Consider the following 17,276-nt stretch of genomic DNA (forward strand, 5'->3'; position numbering starts at 1 on the left):
CCATAACTCCATGTACTATCTCATTTTTCTCTCCGACATGCCTATTTAGATCACCTCCTATTAAAATCATTTCATTTGGTGGAATATTTTATCTAAGTCCTCCCAAAACCTTGATTTAGTAGCTTCATCTAATCCTACCTGTGGTGCATATATGCTAATTATATTCATAGTTTATTTCGCCACTATTATCTTAAGGGCTATAATTTGATTCCCTTTTCTAACTACTCCTACAACTTCATCCTTTAACAAACTATCTACAATAATACTCACTCCATTTTTTGTTTTACTCTTTCCAGTGTACCATAACTTAAAACCTGAGTTCTCTATCATCTTTGCATTCTCGCCTGTCCATTTTGTCTCTTGTACACACAAAATACTAATTCTTCTCATAATCATCATATCTACTACCTCCATTGATTTACCAGTGAGAGTTCTATGTTCCATGTTCCAAATATTAGATTATTAATTTTCCTATCATATTTATTTTTATCCAACCTATGGTGTGAGAATTATTATCTATTTAACACTACACCCAAGTTCTCATGGAAATGTAGCAATCCTTGCTGAGACGTTACAGTCGGATCCTACAACACGTTCCTTCCGGGGAACAACCTAGCATTATCACAATAATTTAATGGATCAATTCATTGAATATTTATCATAATTTTGACACTGACTAACAACCTAACGCAATCCTCCTCCTTTATCCGAGTCTAGGACCAACCATGACTTGTTGTCATGAACGGAGTTTGTTAATAATTTATGGATTTAAATTTTATAAAAATTCAATTATATATAAAGTAAAATATAAAATAGATAAAAAAGAGATATAATAACAAATAAACAACGATTTGGTTTTTTTTTTTTTGGTTTAGTTATCGAGGAACAACAAATTGCAGCCCATAGCAAGGATTCTATGCTTTGCAAGTCAAAGAATATTAGAATGGTTACTAAGCTAAAGTATCATATTATTCAAATTTAACTATGTTCCAAAATAAGAATCTTATTTACATGAATTGTCAATGGCATCAAACAAAAAAGAAAGCCCTCAAGAAAAAAGATAAGGTCTGAATAAGCTTTAAATTTTATCGATCAGATTGCAATTTGTTTATCCAATAGTGGATGAATCTCTAACGTTCAGCAGCATATTCAAAAGGTGTTAAGGAGACGGAGCATCAGAAGAACATGGGTAACCATTTTTCATACAATAAAATAAGGGTTTGCCCAAAAAGAGGAAATCATAGGAAGGAAGCATCGTCTGTGGCGTTCCAGCCACCAGATTTATGTTTCACCCGTGGATTCAGATTTGGCATGTTCCACAAAAATCAGCCTCCCACCATATATCTGCCAGTATGAATTCATATTAGTATATATTATTTGAATAACATAACAGGATTATCATGCTGGAGATCATTTCTTTAAGTTCTAGATGCAGTTCCAATTTTCAAAGAAAACCTAAGCTGAACCCATTTTTATAGTGCTTTGAATCAAATTTACTCTAGATACTAAATGCAAAAGGAAATTCATCAAACCAAAGGCCTCGAACCTTAGTGTCGAAAGCTCATAGCCTCTTGCATTTGAATACCATAACATAACATAACATGTAACTTTAAACCTATTAACATGTTGGCCCATACAGTCCGACTGTAATCCTCCAAGGCAGAAGTGAAAGACTACATTAGAACAGTGCACATACCTTTCCATCCATAGATTTTATTGCCTTCTCTGCTTCAGCATCGGTAGAGTACTCGACAAAGCCATAACCTTTAGGCCTATTGGTTCTTGGATCCTTGATGAGCCTGGCTGCCATAATATCTCCACAACAGCAAAATTAGAAACTAAACAAACAGAAGATAATGTAAGCAACTCTCTTTTGAAAGGACGTGGCATACTAACAGGTTTTGGTAATTAACCAAATACGAATCAGTATTCTAGATAGTGAAGAGAATTACGTTCATGGAATAAATACCTTCTTTAATTTGGCCAAACTGTGAAAATGTATTTCTGAGCTCATCATCAGTTGTGTAAAATGATAGTCCTGAGAATCAATTAGCAACCTAAATTAGTAACTTTTTCGTTGGTTTACTAAGAAGAAGCATCGCCGCTCCATCATGAATAAGCCAGTGAAGAATAAAAAAACAGAAAGAACAAGTTCAACTGCATGGAATTCAAGGAAATAACTGGGAAAAAAAAATACATACTGCTGATGAAAATCTTAGAACTGTACTCTCGGTGGGAGAAAAATGCTCTTCCAGGATGGATAACTCTCCTCAAGATTGTATTACTCCACATAGTTTCCGGCTTCCTGCTTCTCCGCAACCTATTCCATTGGCAAAATGAATCCTTAATTGGGACTTGGGAAGGAGCATAGTTATCAGACCAAATTGGAAATCAACAGAGCCAAGCAACTGGTTCAATCGTCATGAAGGTGAGTCAACCTTTGAATGGAATTCCAGCCCCAATATCGACCCAGTGTAGCCCATTGGCCAAATCTATCTAGTTCATCCAGTCAAACTACAGATCCATTAAATCTGTTTATAAATTATATATTTAAGTAATGAATAAGAAAAGTTATCTCATATTTTGTTTTACCAACTAATTCAAACACACAAGAAAGAAGCACAAGTTAATGACTCAAGAACAATTGATTGCTTATACTATTACTACTGCACCAAAAGAACGAATGCAACTAGTAACAACAAAGTAAATTTTTAATCATCAAAATGTCATTCAGTGGTTCTTCCGCATTTGGTGCTAATTTTCCTCTACAAATCAGAGGTAATTTGCTAATATTTGTTAGCTCAATTTCCACAAACATTTATTGAAGAAATATGAAACTTTCGCATGAGATCAATACCAGAATTTTCCAAAAATTAAATAAAAATACCAATATCTAAAATCTTCACTGCCAGGTTGCAAACCAGTGATTACACGAATATCACATGAATAAAGATATCAAGCTACAAAGAAAGTGGCGCGAGATTGCAGTCACAATCTATTGTAACGCACCTAAACCATATTAACTAAAGATACTACAATAGATTGGGGGTTTTGCATGAATACATGACTATGATTCATTTCATAGTTTATGGATGTTCTAGAAGTTGCATGAGAAGCCGCCTAAATGAAACTTACAATAGCGATAATGACAGCGGCGATCTCCGGAATAGAAGGGAGGGCGTCGGGGGTCGGAGGTAAGCTGCGTCGGAGTGGTGGTGGGAGGAGCAACGGTTGGCGCTGGGAGCAATGCTCGGCGATGATCTGCGGAGTATGGGCGACGGCGAACGTCGGGAGTCGAACTCTTCGAAGCGGGAGGGCGGCGGCGGTAGAAGGCGCAAGGGTAGGGATTAGGGATTACAAAACATCTCGTTGATATTGTTTTGATAAATTCACTGAAATGGTCAGATTTGCCCTTCTTGTCGTTGGTCAGAGAAGATAGAGGTAATAGACTAATAGTGGTGTAAATCAATCATGGTGACAAAAGACGAATACGTTTGTCCTAGTATCTCCGTCAATTCGTTTCAGGGTCAATACGAAAAAGATAAATCACAGACGACTATTAACCTTTGGAATAGTAACTAGTACATAAGGGAGACATTTATCTTGATGTAAATCAACCATGCTAACTCCTGAGTTATTCGAATCTTAATTCGATAAAAATATATTTGAGTTTGTTTAATGAGACTCGTTAAGATAAATGAACTAAATTCAAATTTCATAATAATCAGTTCGTTAACTCATGGATATGTTTGTTAGTACATGAATCAACTTTTAAATAAAAAATAATAATTTGATATTAAATTTATTAATTTTATATGAAAAATATAAATAATTTTATAGCCAAGAAATGTCATATTTTTTAATAAAAAAATGTCTCATCCTACTAATAATTCATGTACAATTACTCGGCTAGCATCCTGTGCATTGATCCTATTATTATTTCAAATCCAAATCTTAGAGGTGTGTTGTAATAATTATAATTTTATAGTTACTGTAATATAAATATTAGATAAACAGATCGAATTCATATTATAATAATTATAAAATTGCAATCAAACTGAAGTACTCCTTATATATTGATCAAAGTTCTATCCCTAAATTCCTTAATATTTTTTTAAATTGTATATTAGTGATCTTGTAATAGTTATAAAATCGTAATAAAATTGAATTACTCCTTATATATTGATCAAAGTTCTATATGTAGATTCCTTTATTATTATTATTATTATTATTATTATTATTATTTTGTATATTAGCAATCCTTATATCAAAATGTCTTTTGTATATAGGTATAATATAGTTTCTAGTGTTTTCAAAATGACCTCTCCAAGATATGTTTCTACACTTTGCAACATCTTGATGATTTATGCATGCTCAATGAGTTAGCTGGCCTCTGTTATCAGACAGGCCAAGACATAGAGAATGTCATGTGAGATTTTGTTAATGTCCTGTGAGATTTTGTTCATACAAAGACAAACAAATAAAGTAAGCTAAAGTTAGTAATTTGTTGGATAGAGATCAAGATTAGTTTTTAATTCTATCAAATTCAAACTTGTCTACTAATTATCAATAATTTATCAACCAATCTACTGTAGCACTTACTTTTATATTCAGATTTAATAAATGGTCTAAATTTATCAACAATGGGAGAAAATAATAAACAAACAATCTTCAAATCACTGATCTAGAATCTTTTACACCCTGTATTTTCGTGTTATCTTACTTTTTATTTATTTATTTTCTGGGAGGAGGAAAAAACAGAGGTTCCAACTATGTGATGGGGACTTAGTTAGCATTGGATTTGATGTGTATCATGTATTAGATCTTTGGTGGGATTATGGATTATGGATTATGGATTATGGGATGCTGATGTTACATGGATTTGATACTCTATATTTGATGTTATGGGATCTTTGGTGCTATGTATCACTTGTGGATTTGATACTCTCGATATTTGGTGTTACGTGGATTTGATCTTCGTGATAAGTATATTGACTTGGATTGTTTGGATGGTATATATCATTGTTGTATTTAGATTATGATCCTGTCTGAAAATTATTAAAAAGGTTGGCTGGAGATGTGGCTTCTGGGTTGATCGTATGTAGACTTCACTCCACTGTACAATACAAGAAACATCAGTGTCGAGCTAGGGAAGGATCTTCGGTGTTAACCCTCCAACGCTCAAGTCAGACTAGTCAGTCACCGGAATAGTAGAAGAAAGTGGAGCAAGAGTAAGCATAAGCATGAATAGTGAATAATGCGTACCTCTGTCATTGAATAGACCCCCCTTTATATAGTGCTATAGAGGATGACGTGCATGCTCCTCAAGGCATGGACATGTTCTTCAAATTGTCTTATGAAAGGATATGTCAGAAAAGTATCTCTGACATCATACCTTAACATGGTATGTAAATCCCTGACAAGACATTAGAAATTTTCGTTGTACGATCCGCCTGTTGATTATGCCCTGTTGTCAGCAGCATTATCTTCCATAGGGATATTAAGAGATATGAGAGGGGCCCCACTATTTGACCGAGCGAGTAAGCCGCTCGGCCAGGGATCCCTGCCCGGTCGACCTCAGTTGTTCTTCTCTGTAATCTCATAGCTCAGTTGATTGTTTCCGCCCGACCGAACCAGCGCTCCAGTCGTCTAAGCGTTGCTCCGATCCGTGATGAGCATTTGATGTTCTTTCTATATGACCCGTCCGAAAGAGCGATCTACTTCAACAAGTTTCATGGTCGATTGAACCCATCCATCTTGATCGACAGCAGAAGTCGACCTCCACTTAGCCTACTTTTGGTAAGCCCGTTGGTTCCTTGGTGTTGACCGTCTTGACTTCGACCTCCGCGTTGCCTGCTATCTCCGTCCTTGCCCCGCACTTGGTGGACCCCCTTTATCGCACCATCACAAGCATCCCCCTCAAGTCTAGTCGAAGGAGGCTGTAAGTCCAACTGACTGGACGAGCAATGTCTTCAGGGGCCTTTCCCTAATCGGGCATTCTCTGCTCACAAGCTTCCGATCAGCTAATTAATTACGCACCTGAGTTTATAGCCGCCGCTCGACTGTCCATTTCTTGCTAACCTGGATTTAGAGTCGCTGCTAAGCTATCTTAGTCAGAACTTTGTGTCGATCGGGATGGTTGGCTATAACACTTAGCTAATTTTCACACCTCTTCGCTTTCTCAGACAAGCGCCTTATAATGGTTGCTGACGTCCTCTCAATTTCTGGAAGACTGTATAAATCTTTGGTCATTATGGCTGAGTACATCACTCATACCTTTTAATTAAACTCCATTAATACTTCCCCATCGGCGACTGTCATGTGCCCTGATTTCTGCCACCGCACGCTTGATGTAACAGACGGATATCTACAGATGATGTGACAAGCGCCTTTTCAAATTCCACGATCAGATTTTGACTTTGTTATCTGCAATCCTTGATCGAACGACTCAGAGAGATTGTTCGCTGGGCTTTATAAGCCCTTATTTACTCACTGTCATCTTCATACTTCCTCGTGTTTTCATTCTCGGGCACGTTCTGTGACACTTCTTCTTCTCCTCGTCTTCGCCATCAACCTTTCTCAGTAAGCCTTTCCTTTCTTTCTTTCGTTGAATTCGCAATTTGCTTCTTTCTTGGTTTTCTATGGTTGTCTCCCCTCAACCTCCTCCGTCCGTCCTCAGACTTTGGTATTCCATCGGGTCCAAGTTCAACAAGGATGAGATTAATTAGATGAAACTCATCTACCATTTCCCCTTCGACTATCAAATCACCATCTCCTCTGCCTATGACCGACACCATCTACCTCCCGTCAGTTTCTTGCCCTTCTTTAAGGACCAATTATGCGCTGGTCTTTTTTTTTCGTTCACCCTTTCTTCTCAGCCGTATGTAAATACTTTTGTATCTCATTGTACCAATTAATGTCGAACTCCTTTAGGTTGCTGTGTGGGGGTAGTCGTGTTGTTTAGTCTGCACAACATCTCTTTAGTGCCTTGGGTATTCCATTATTTTTATTATCCCAAATTGTTCGAGCTAAGGACCTTTCTGTTTTAAGCCCGAGTGGACTTTGTCTTTTTTGAAAAAATGTTGTCCTCCCATAAGCACTGGAGGGAGCATTATTTCTTTGTTCGCTTCCCCGATCGACTTGACTTCCCGACCAACTAGCAAATGGAAGTGATGAAGCCTCTGTCGCTTAGCAGATATCGAAGCCGATCGGACTATCTTCAAGCAGCTTCCTACTTGCCCAGTCAGAAGTATCATATCCATCGGCTGTTGTTGGAAAGTGTCTTATATATGTTCGGGCTGAGCCCAATCCGGACGCGGTTGCCTCTCACCCTAGGTATGCTCTTTCTTCTCTTAATTTTGAATCTGACTATTTTGTCCCTCCTTTTTTGCAGTTCAAATCATGTTGAGGGCACGTCTAAGCGACAAGAGTAAACTCACATACGTAGAGATTAACGCCATTGGCGTTGTCGAGCTGCAGAGTCGTGGCCTGCAGCTGGTCAACCAATCCAACGATTTGACCGATGAATTGGGAGGGAGCCACGTGGCAGCCAGTGAGACTGGAGCAAGTCAGACAGCGGCTAGCGATGTCGCGGCGTCTACAGCTGACCTTCCTTCTAATCGGCCTTCAATGTTGCTGATCGCGGTGTCCTCGGAGTTGGCCATCTCAAGTGATCCGGTGGTAAGAATCCGGAACCCCATAACGAGGGATCAACACCACGAGGAGGTTAAAGGGCCCAGTGGCCCGCTGGAGAAGGACGAGCCGACCGGATTTAGAAGGAAGGGACATCTGGTAGTAAAAGGCACCCTGGTAGGGACTAGGGTTCCGACGCTCAAATGAAACAGTACATAATGGCCGAGCGGAAGGACGTGCCGCCCGGCCGGCGCAGGGAATTAAGGCCGTCCGGACGACGTTCTTCGGCGGGCCGGGACGGGAATTAAGGTCGTCCGGACGACGTTCTTCGCCCGGCCGGCCGGACGTCCCGGCCGGCCGGGCGGTGGGTAAAAGACGGGAACATCTTCTGACAGCCGTCAAGTCGTATGGCTACGCCATACTCCTAATCTGACAACGGGGTGTCCTGTTGTCCCATCGAAGGCATGCTCGGACTGTAGCAGTATGGTGTCAGGTAAGCTCTCTGACAAGTGCATACCAAGGTATGGGTTGCTGACACGTATGCACCTCGGTGGATGTGCATTAGTTCCTTCCCCGCCGACTGCAGGTTCGCCGGAGATTCGTGCGACCAGGCGGAGGCCTCGACTAGGAGCGCGCCACGTGCCCAGCGTCCTTTCGGTTTCGGACCGGATCAATTTGGCGCCGTCTGTGGGAACACTCCTGCATCCGATCGGGAACAATGGACGAAGCTGGACGACAACACATGGTGACGCTTTCGAACGAGGAACTCGACGCTCTGATCGAGACAAGGGCCGCTAAGCTCGTGGAGCAAAAACAGAAAGCCGCATCCGAGCGGCCGGAGCAGCAAGCAACATCAGCATCTGGTGGCCGAACGGAAGCACCACCTGCCAACGTCGCATTTCATCGGGCTCTGTTCCGAACCCCTGAAGCCTTACCAACTCACAAAGATAAGGGGTCTTCTTCGGAGGAAATGCCTCGACGAGACGACAGACAGGAAGGGGAAAGCCCCCCGAGCGGACGCCTCGCCCGAGCGGATCAATCGCCAATTTTCAGAGGTCATTCTACGAGACCCTCTGCCCAAGCACTATACGACCCCGACGATCGGCGAGTATAATGGGACAACCTGTTGGGACCTTGACGTCCGCTAGAGGGGGGTGAATAGCGGCTCACCCAAATCGTTCGCTTCCTACGTTGTTAGCTTGCGCAGCGGAATAATACAAAAATAAACAAGCTAAACAAAATACAAGACAAGAAAGAATGCAAACCAAGCTACACGATCATTTACGTGGTTCGGAGATAAAGCTCCTACTCCACGGCGTGTCCGTAAGGTGGACGATCCCTATCCGTCGGTGGATTACTCCCCGGAAGACCTCCGACTAGCTCAAACTCCTTGTGGGTGGAGAAACCTCACCACAATCTCACCAAGACCTCTTGGACACAAGGAAAACTCTTGAGCACTTGTAGACTACTAATTAGACCTTAACCAAGTCTAATTTCGTCAACTCAAACCAAGCTCCCAAGCTTTGGTTTTATAGCACGCGGGTTGAAAACCCCGCCTACCAGTCGACTGCTAAAACATGCAGTCGACTGCCCTCTGTGGAAATTCGACCGTTACACCCCAACGGCTCGATTTCACCAGTCGACTGCACCAGTCGACTGCCAAAACATGCAGTCGACTGCTACAGTACTGCTACAGTAGCGCTACAGTACGCTACAGTACTGCTACAGTAAACCCTAATTTTGGGATTTTACCCCGAGTACATCCACTCAGCACTCGTTCTCGCCCGACCAACCTAGACCTAGCCTTCTAGCCTCCTCCATCAGCCTTGCGTCCCTCGGATGCCTCCCCATCCTTCACGTCTTGCCTTCTGGAGCTACCATCGGCCTTGTCATTGTTGTCGGGTCTTCATTTGCCAAGAGGTCGCGCCTCCGGGACTTCATCCATTGCCAAGTCACACTTGGACTTACGTTGCCAAGACTACATGCTTGGACTTACACTGCCAAGACTCATCCTTGGACTTTCCTCTTTTGCCAAGATCACACTTGGACTTACGTTGCCAAGACTACATGCTTGGACTTACACCGCCAAGACTCACCCTTGGACTTTCCTTGTTGTACCTGTATCCTGCACACTCACAATGCATATCAAATACAACAATAAACCTAACTTAAACCTTTGCCCAAACATCAAAACCTAGGGTACCCAGATTGCTCCAACACAACCGACCCGGATGATCACCTGGGTAAGTTTGATAACATGGCAACCCTCCATCAATACACAGATGGAGTGAAGTGCCGAGTTTTTCTAACCACTCTCTCGGGATCGGCTCAACGGTGGTTTCGGAGGCTGCCAGACGGATCCATCACAAGCTTCAAGGACTTCCGAACGGCCTTCCTCCACCACTTCGCCAGCAGTCGGCGTTATCAAAAAACAAGCGTGAGTCTGTTCGCCATCAAGCAAGAGGCCCGGGAATCGCTTCGAGCTTACATCCAGCGATTCAACCAAGTGGCGATGGACATTCTAACGGCCACTTCGGAAACCATGATGAATGCCTTCACACAAGGCCTAGTGGATGGAGATTTCTTCCGATCGCTCATCCGAAAGCCGCCCCGGGATTATGATCACATGCTACATCTGGCCAACAAGTACATTAACGTGGAAGAAGCGCAAGCCGCCCGGAAAAAGGAAACTCCAACCGAGCGGGCACCTATTCAGGCCGAACGGAAACAGCACGCCGCTCATCAACCGCCGAGGGGACCAAGGGCTGAAGCAATCCGATCTTCCCATGACCGGTCCCATGTGCAGGAGGTAGCCGCCGCCCGGCCCAAACCGAAGAAGAGGTGGACCCCGATGTTCTGCTCCTTCCACCGGACGGATACGCACAACACAAGGGATTGTCGAAGTCTTCCCTTCGTGGCTCATCCTGTGCCACAGAATGCTGGACGGCGATCTCCCTCAGTCGATCGGCGACAGAGAACTCAGGAAGCCGATCGGACGCGAGTTGATAGGCCACGACAACAGACTCCCGATCGGCATCGCTCTCCTAGGCAAGAGAATCGCCGAGCGTCCAGAGAACGATCCCGACCATCCGCTCGGGAAGAGGAAAATAAAAGCAACACTTCCCGAGGCGAGATCAATGTCATCGCTGGCGGGCCGACCGGAGGAGACTCCAATCGAGCTAGAAAGGCGAACGTGCGGCAACTCCAAATCCATGCCGTCGGTTGCAGCAGAGAGATAGCAAGCGGACCTGAAATCAGTTTCGGGCCCGGGGACTTGGAAGGAGTTGAAGTGCCTCACGACGACGCTCTGCTCATCAATGCGGTAATAGCCAACTACACTATTCACCGCGTATTTGTTGACACAGGGAGCTCAGTCAACATCATATTCAAGAGGGCGTTCGATCAGCTGCAAATTGATCGAGCCGAGCTGCTACCTATGACGACTCCGCTCTACGGGTTTACGGGTAACGAAGTTCAGCCGGTCGGCCAGATCCGGTTGGCTACCTCGCTGGGAGAAGAGCCGCTCAGGAGGACGAGAACAACAAACTTCGTAGTGGTTGACTCTCCCTCGTCCTACAACGTCATTTTGGGACGACCGGCACTAAGCGAATTCCGGGCGGTCGTCTCAACCTTTCATCAGAAGATCAAATTCCCCGTGGAGGACCATGTGGGAGAAGTACGAGGAGACCAGCTAGCAGCTCGGCGATGTTACATCGAGATGGTCCGAGCAGAGGCCAATTCTGCTCGAAAAACGCCCCGAATCGAGGTAAACGCCATCACCGAAAGGCCACCCACTTTAATTTATGAGGAAAAAGAAGAAGTGCAGATTCATCCAACCCGATCGGAGGCCACAACCTTTATTGCGTCCGATCTGGAGGAGAAGCAGAAAGAGGAGTTGATCCAGTGCCTCAGGAGAAATCACGATGTCTTCGTCTGGACGACACATGAGTTGCTCGGAATTTCGCCAAACATAGCGCAGCATGAGTTGCATGTCCGACCGGATGCTCGGCCGGTAAAACAAAGAAAAAGAGATTTCAGCGACGAGCAGAACGCCATCATCCGGACGGAGGTAGAGAAACTTCTGGAAGCCGGCCATATACGTGAGGTGCAGTTCCCGAGCTGGCTGGCTAACGTAGTATTAGTCTCCAAGCCGGGCGGCAAGTGGAGAGTCTGCATCGACTTTCGAGACTTAAACAAAGCATGCCCCAAAGATTTTTATCCCCTGCCCCGGATAGATCAGCTGGTGGACTCTACGGCCGGCTGCGAGTTAATATGTATGCTCGACGCCTACCAAGGCTATCATCAAGTGCCGCTCGCCCGTGAAGATCAAGAAAAAGTTAGCTTCGTGACTGCCGACGGCACATATTGCTACAATGTGATGCCGTTCGGATTGAAGAATGCCGGGGCCACCTATCAACGCTTGATGAACAAAGTGTTCAGGGAGCAGATCGGGCGGAATCTGGAAGTCTATGTGGACGACATTCTTATCAAATCAGTCCGAGCGGCCGATCTCTTCAAGGACATGGAAGAAACCTTCCGAACGCTACGCAAATATGGAGTCAGGCTAAATCCCCAGAAGTGCCTGTTCGGAGCAAAAGGAGGACGCTTCTTGGGATACATAGTGACCGAGCGGGGCATCGAAGCCAATCCCAGCAAGGTGAAAGCTCTGCAAGATATGCCGCCTCCCAGAAATACAAGGGAAGTTCAGCGATTGACCGGTCGGATAACTGCTCTGTCTAGATTCATCTCTAAAACCGCCGACCGGAGCCTTCCTTTCTTCAAAATCTTGCGCAAAGCCACAAAGTTTCACTGGGATGAAGAGTGCGATCGGGCGTTCGAAGACTTGAAGGCATATCTGAACTCTCTTCCGGTGTTGGCCAAACCAACGGCGGGTGAGCCGCTTTATATGTATTTGTCTGCAACCGAGCATGCGGTCGGCTCAGCATTAGTAAGGTCGAGCGGAGAAGAGCCTGTGTATTTCCTCAGTCACGTTCTAAAAGATGCTGAATCTCGCTACACTGGGCTCGAGAAACTAGCTCACCGCTCGGCGCCTTCGTCCATACTTCCTGGCGCACACGATCGTTGTCAAAACCAATAGCCCGCTCGGACGTGTGCTACTAAATCTAGAGGCGTCCGGATGGCTCATCAAATGGACGACGGAGCTGAGTGAATTTGACATCCAGTATCAGCCCAGATCGGCGATCAAAGCTCAATCCTTGGCCGACTTCGTGACTGAGGTGCAAAGGCAGGAGTCGGAAGCTATGTGGAGAATATATGTGGATGGATCATCTACTCGGCTTGGAAGCGGAGTCGGAATATTGCTGCTCTCTCCTCAAGAAGAAAAGATGCACTTATCCGTCCGACTGGATTACAAAGCGACCAACAATGAGGCAGAGTATGAGGCCCTCATAGCTGGCTTGCAGGCTGCCAGGCATGTGGGAGCCGGTCGGGTAACTATTCACTCGGATTCGCAGTTGGCCGCTCAGCAGCTCTCTGGCACCTTCGAAATCAATAGCGCTCGGCTTAAACTCTACGCTGAAGCCTTCGAGAAGTTCAAAGCTGAGTTTAGAGAAGTCATTGTCCAGAAGATACCCAGAGCGGAAAATCAAGCAGCTGATGAGTTAGCCAAACTTGCGAGCTCAATAACGCCGGTCGACATACAGCAACCCATCGAAAAAGTACTGTTGGTAGCTCATGTCGACCGGATGAAAGGCCTCACATTTCCCAGCGATTGGCGGACACCCATCATAGATTTCCTCCGTTCGGGCGCCACACCATCCGATGAATATTCAGCCCGGCTCCTCAGAAGGAGAGTCGGTCGGTTTACACTCATCGGAGATCAGCTTTACAAGAAAGCTTTCTCGCGCCCGTTACTGAAATGCGTAAGCTCGGAAGACTCAGCTTACATCCTCCAGGAAGTACATCAAGGATCATGCGGGGGGCATCCGGGCGGGCGCTCGTTGGCCAAGAAGATCCTCTTGGCCGGATACTTTTGGCCAACTTTACAAACAGACGCCGCTCGGACAGTATCTACCTGCCTTTCATGCCAGAAGTATCACAACTTCTCCCACCGACCGGCCGAAGAAATGAAGGCGTCAAGCGTTTCATGCCCGTTCGACCAATGGGGAATGGATATTGTAGGTCCATTTCCGATGGCGTCCGGACAGAGAAAATTTTTACTAGTGGCGGTCGACTATTTCTCCAAATGGGTGGAGGCCGAGCCGCTGGCAAAGATCACTGAACAAATGGTTAAAAAATTCATCTGGCAACACATCATTTGTCGGTTCGGCATCCCTCGCCGACTAGTGTCCGACAACGGGCGGCAGTTCACAGGGAAGATGTTAGAGGAGTGGTGCAAGAGCTACGGCATTGAACAACATTTCACGTTCGTAGCCTATCCCCAGAGCAACGGTCAAGTCGAAGTAGCCGAATTTTGCGCGCTCGGCTCGACCATTTGGGAGGAAGTTGGCGGATGAAGTGCCAAGCGTCTTGTGGGCCGTCCGAACGACGCCAAAAGAAGGAGTCACACCGTTCCATTTGGTATATGGCGCGAGGCGTCATTCGGTTGAAGTCGGCGTTGAGTCCGCTCGGATCGAGCTACGATGATGACAACGCTGAGCGGAGGAACATGGAGTGGATTTGGTAGAAGAGGAGAGGGCAAAGGCGTCAGTTCGGTGATGGCATAGCGGATGAAGCGAAGTACAACCGACGAGTAATCCCGAGATCGTTTGGTCGGCGATCTCGTTTGGAAGAAAGTCAAACCGATCGGCGACGCGTCGGCAAGCTTGAAGCCCCATGGGCGGCCCTTCAAGGTTATTGAGAAGCTCGTTCGGGAGCCTATTATTTGGAGGATGAAGACGGACTGGCGACCGTGGAGTGCAAATCACCTCCAACCTTTGCACGGATGTAATTTATTCTATTGTATATGCTAGCTGCCTATGTACTTGTGATGCAGGAAGCAAAGAGATGGAAACACATTAAGCATTCTCCGATGAAAGGATTGAAGACTGCCGTTCGGTCGGGGCATATAAATTATCCGCCAAGCGCCAGAGAAGGCCCCGCCGATCGGTAGGGAGGTATATATTTAAACTCGTAGCGAATGACCCGTCTTTGTTATGGGCATAAATATTGTTCGGGATATAATACCAGCCGCTCGACCGGTAAGGAGTTAGCCTTGAAAGCCGACGACCCGTAAAATCGAGAGCCGCCCGATCGGCTATAAATAACCACGAGCATCGACGTTAAATATCGAGAGACGAGGCGGCGTCTATAGCCTGAAAAAGCCGACGAGCCCCGTTAAAATCGAGAACCCACCGGCCGGAAAACCGCCGAGCACCGACGTTAAATATCGAGAGACGAGTGGCGTCTATAAACGTCCGAGCGGAAGCCGACGAGCCCGTCGTTAAAATCGAGAGTACCGACCGCTATAAATAACCGCTACGAGCACCGACGTTAAATATCGAGACGAGCCGGCGTGTATCCGCGTAAAGCGCCGACGAGCCCCGTCGTTAAAATCGAGAGCCGCGCCGACCGACTATAAATAACCGCGCCACGAGCACCGACGTTAAATATCGAGAGACGAGCGCATGTATAAATGTCCAAGCCGACGAGCCCCGTCGTTAAAATCGAGAGCCGCGCCAACCGGCTATAAATAACCGCCGAGCACCGACGTTAAATATCGAGAGGAGCCGGCGTCTATAACAGCGCAAAGCCGACGAGCCCCGTCGTTAAAATCGAGAGCGCCGACCGGCTATAATAACCGCGCCGTCGAGCACCGAGCGTTAAATATCGAGACGAGCCGCGTATAAACGCCAGCGGAAGCCGACGAGCCCCGTCGTTAAAATCGAGAGCCGCTCCCGGCTATAAATAACCGCGCCGTCGAGCACCGACGTTAAATATCGAGAGACGAGCCGGCGTGTATAAACGTCCGAGCGGAACGCCGACGCGCCCCGTCGTTAAAAATCGAGAGCCGCGCCGACCGGCTATAAATAACCGCGCCGTCGAGCATCGACGTTAAATATCGAGAGACGAGCCGGTTATAAATAACCGCGCCGTCGACCACCGACGATAAATATCAAGAGACGAGCCGGCGGCCGAGCGGCTCTCATCCAGCGAAAACCCCTTTTGAGGTAAGGCGCGGAGCAAAGGATGGTTAATCGGAATCAAAGAGGCAAACAAGTTTGCGCGCTGAGCGGCTGATCAGGCGCGTAATGAGACATTAAAGATAATTCTTGTCACAATAAAGAATACTTAGTAAGTTCTTGTCACAATAAAAGGTGAAAGGAACAGAAGATCATCTATTACGCAAGCTAAAAAAGTCATTACAGAGATAGTCTGGGCCGAACGGCGGGAATACAAAAAAGTTTATAAAAACGCTCCTCACACATCAAAATCAAAAAGAGCGTCGGGGATGGTGTCCATCACGCTCGCTAGATCCTCGGGGGGGATGGTCAGCTCGGCAGGCAGGTGACCTTTGGTCTTTAGATATCCCACCGCCGCCTTGATCGCCTCCTCGAACGTGAGGGATATCTTGTCGGTGAACTTCTCTCCGAAGCCCTCCGAGCAAAGGAACGCTTTCCTCACTTCGTCAAAGCGGGCCGACTCCCCCTCTTGGTATTCCTTGAGCGCGGCGTGGGCGGCATCGGTGGCGGCTTGGAGCTCTGCCAAATCTCCGTCGAATCTTTGGAGATCCGCCGAGCGGCCCTCCTTCTCGGTGGCCAGCAGGGCGTCCAAGTCTTTGATGCGTTGTTCCAACCCCCGATCTCCACCTTCATATGGTCGAGCTCCTTGTCTCGCTGCTTAATCATTGTTTCAAGCCGAACGACCTTGCTCGCCAGATCAGAGGCTCGTTTCCGTTCGGCTTCTAGCGATTTCTTGGCCTTCTCTAGAGCGGCCATCGACTGCCTGGCGTCCCCCGCTGTTTTTTGTTTTTTCAACTCGTCCTCCAGCTCGGCCAATCGATTGCTAATAGCGATCTGCTCCACCCAGTTCTACCAACAAATGTCCACAGGTTAGAAACCTAATTCGAATATGCAAATAAAGAAAAGGAGAGCATACCCCGGTGACCTGTTGAAGGTTGCTATCGCCGAGCTGCCCGGGAGTCATCTTGGCTATGCGACGCCGAGCATCTATCCAAGCTTGGGCAAGAGGGCCCGTCAGAGTAATCTGCTGCTCGGGGACCACTGGCCGATCAGCAGCAGCCATGTACGCCTCTGAGGGGAGGCGCAGAACAGTCTTTATCAAGTTTTGGCCGCTAAGCAGCGGCCTTATCGGACGGCCCACCGTGAGAGGAGGAAGCTCACCCACGCCTGATACGCAAAGTTCGGAAGGGCTGACGGCGGCACCTACGCCTAGCCCTGAGAGCCCCGAGGGTTGGGGTACTCTCGAGGAAATCGTCCGACAGACGGCGCCAGGCCCGGGCAAAGGCTCATCAAGTTTAGAGGCAGGCAGATTCGGTCGCCGGCGCCCGAGTGCGTGGCACATCATCGGCGAACGACCTCTACCTCGGCCTTGGTAGGAGGTTCAGTGCCCTGTGGCCTCATTGTGAAAGCGGGGACATCCGAGGCTTCGGTTGGTGCCCCTCACCTTCTCCGTCAGCCGATCGGATGGAGCAAGGCCCGCTCGGCGGCCTCCTTGTTGCACCT

General features: G+C 46.6%; 1 protein-coding gene across 4 annotated transcripts; it reads right to left on the minus strand.

The window, feature by feature from the left end:
- Positions 1 to 1,048: 1,048 nt before the first annotated feature.
- LOC122043359 (organelle RRM domain-containing protein 6, chloroplastic-like) lies at positions 1,049 to 3,409 on the minus strand. 4 transcript variants are annotated; one of them, XM_042603932.1, is made up of 6 exons: positions 3,136 to 3,409; positions 2,439 to 2,514; positions 2,202 to 2,320; positions 1,970 to 2,038; positions 1,697 to 1,815; positions 1,049 to 1,344 (listed from the first exon to the last, which is right to left on the minus strand). In XM_042603932.1, the coding sequence occupies exons 3-6, from the start codon at positions 2,290 to 2,292 to the stop codon at positions 1,282 to 1,284; spliced, it is 342 nt and encodes a 113-aa protein (XP_042459866.1). In that variant the 5' UTR covers positions 2,293 to 2,320; positions 2,439 to 2,514; positions 3,136 to 3,409; the 3' UTR covers positions 1,049 to 1,281. The 4 variants fall into 4 exon arrangements, with proteins under 4 accessions (XP_042459866.1, XP_042459865.1, XP_042459864.1 ...); XM_042603931.1 differs by having other exon boundaries at positions 2,439 to 2,531; XM_042603930.1 differs by lacking the exon at positions 2,439 to 2,514 and having other exon boundaries at positions 3,136 to 3,405.
- Positions 3,410 to 17,276: the final 13,867 nt, after the last annotated feature.

The sequence above is a fragment of the Zingiber officinale genome, chromosome 2A (assembly GCF_018446385.1).
Source record: "Zingiber officinale cultivar Zhangliang chromosome 2A, Zo_v1.1, whole genome shotgun sequence".
NCBI lineage: Eukaryota > Viridiplantae > Streptophyta > Magnoliopsida > Zingiberales > Zingiberaceae > Zingiber > Zingiber officinale.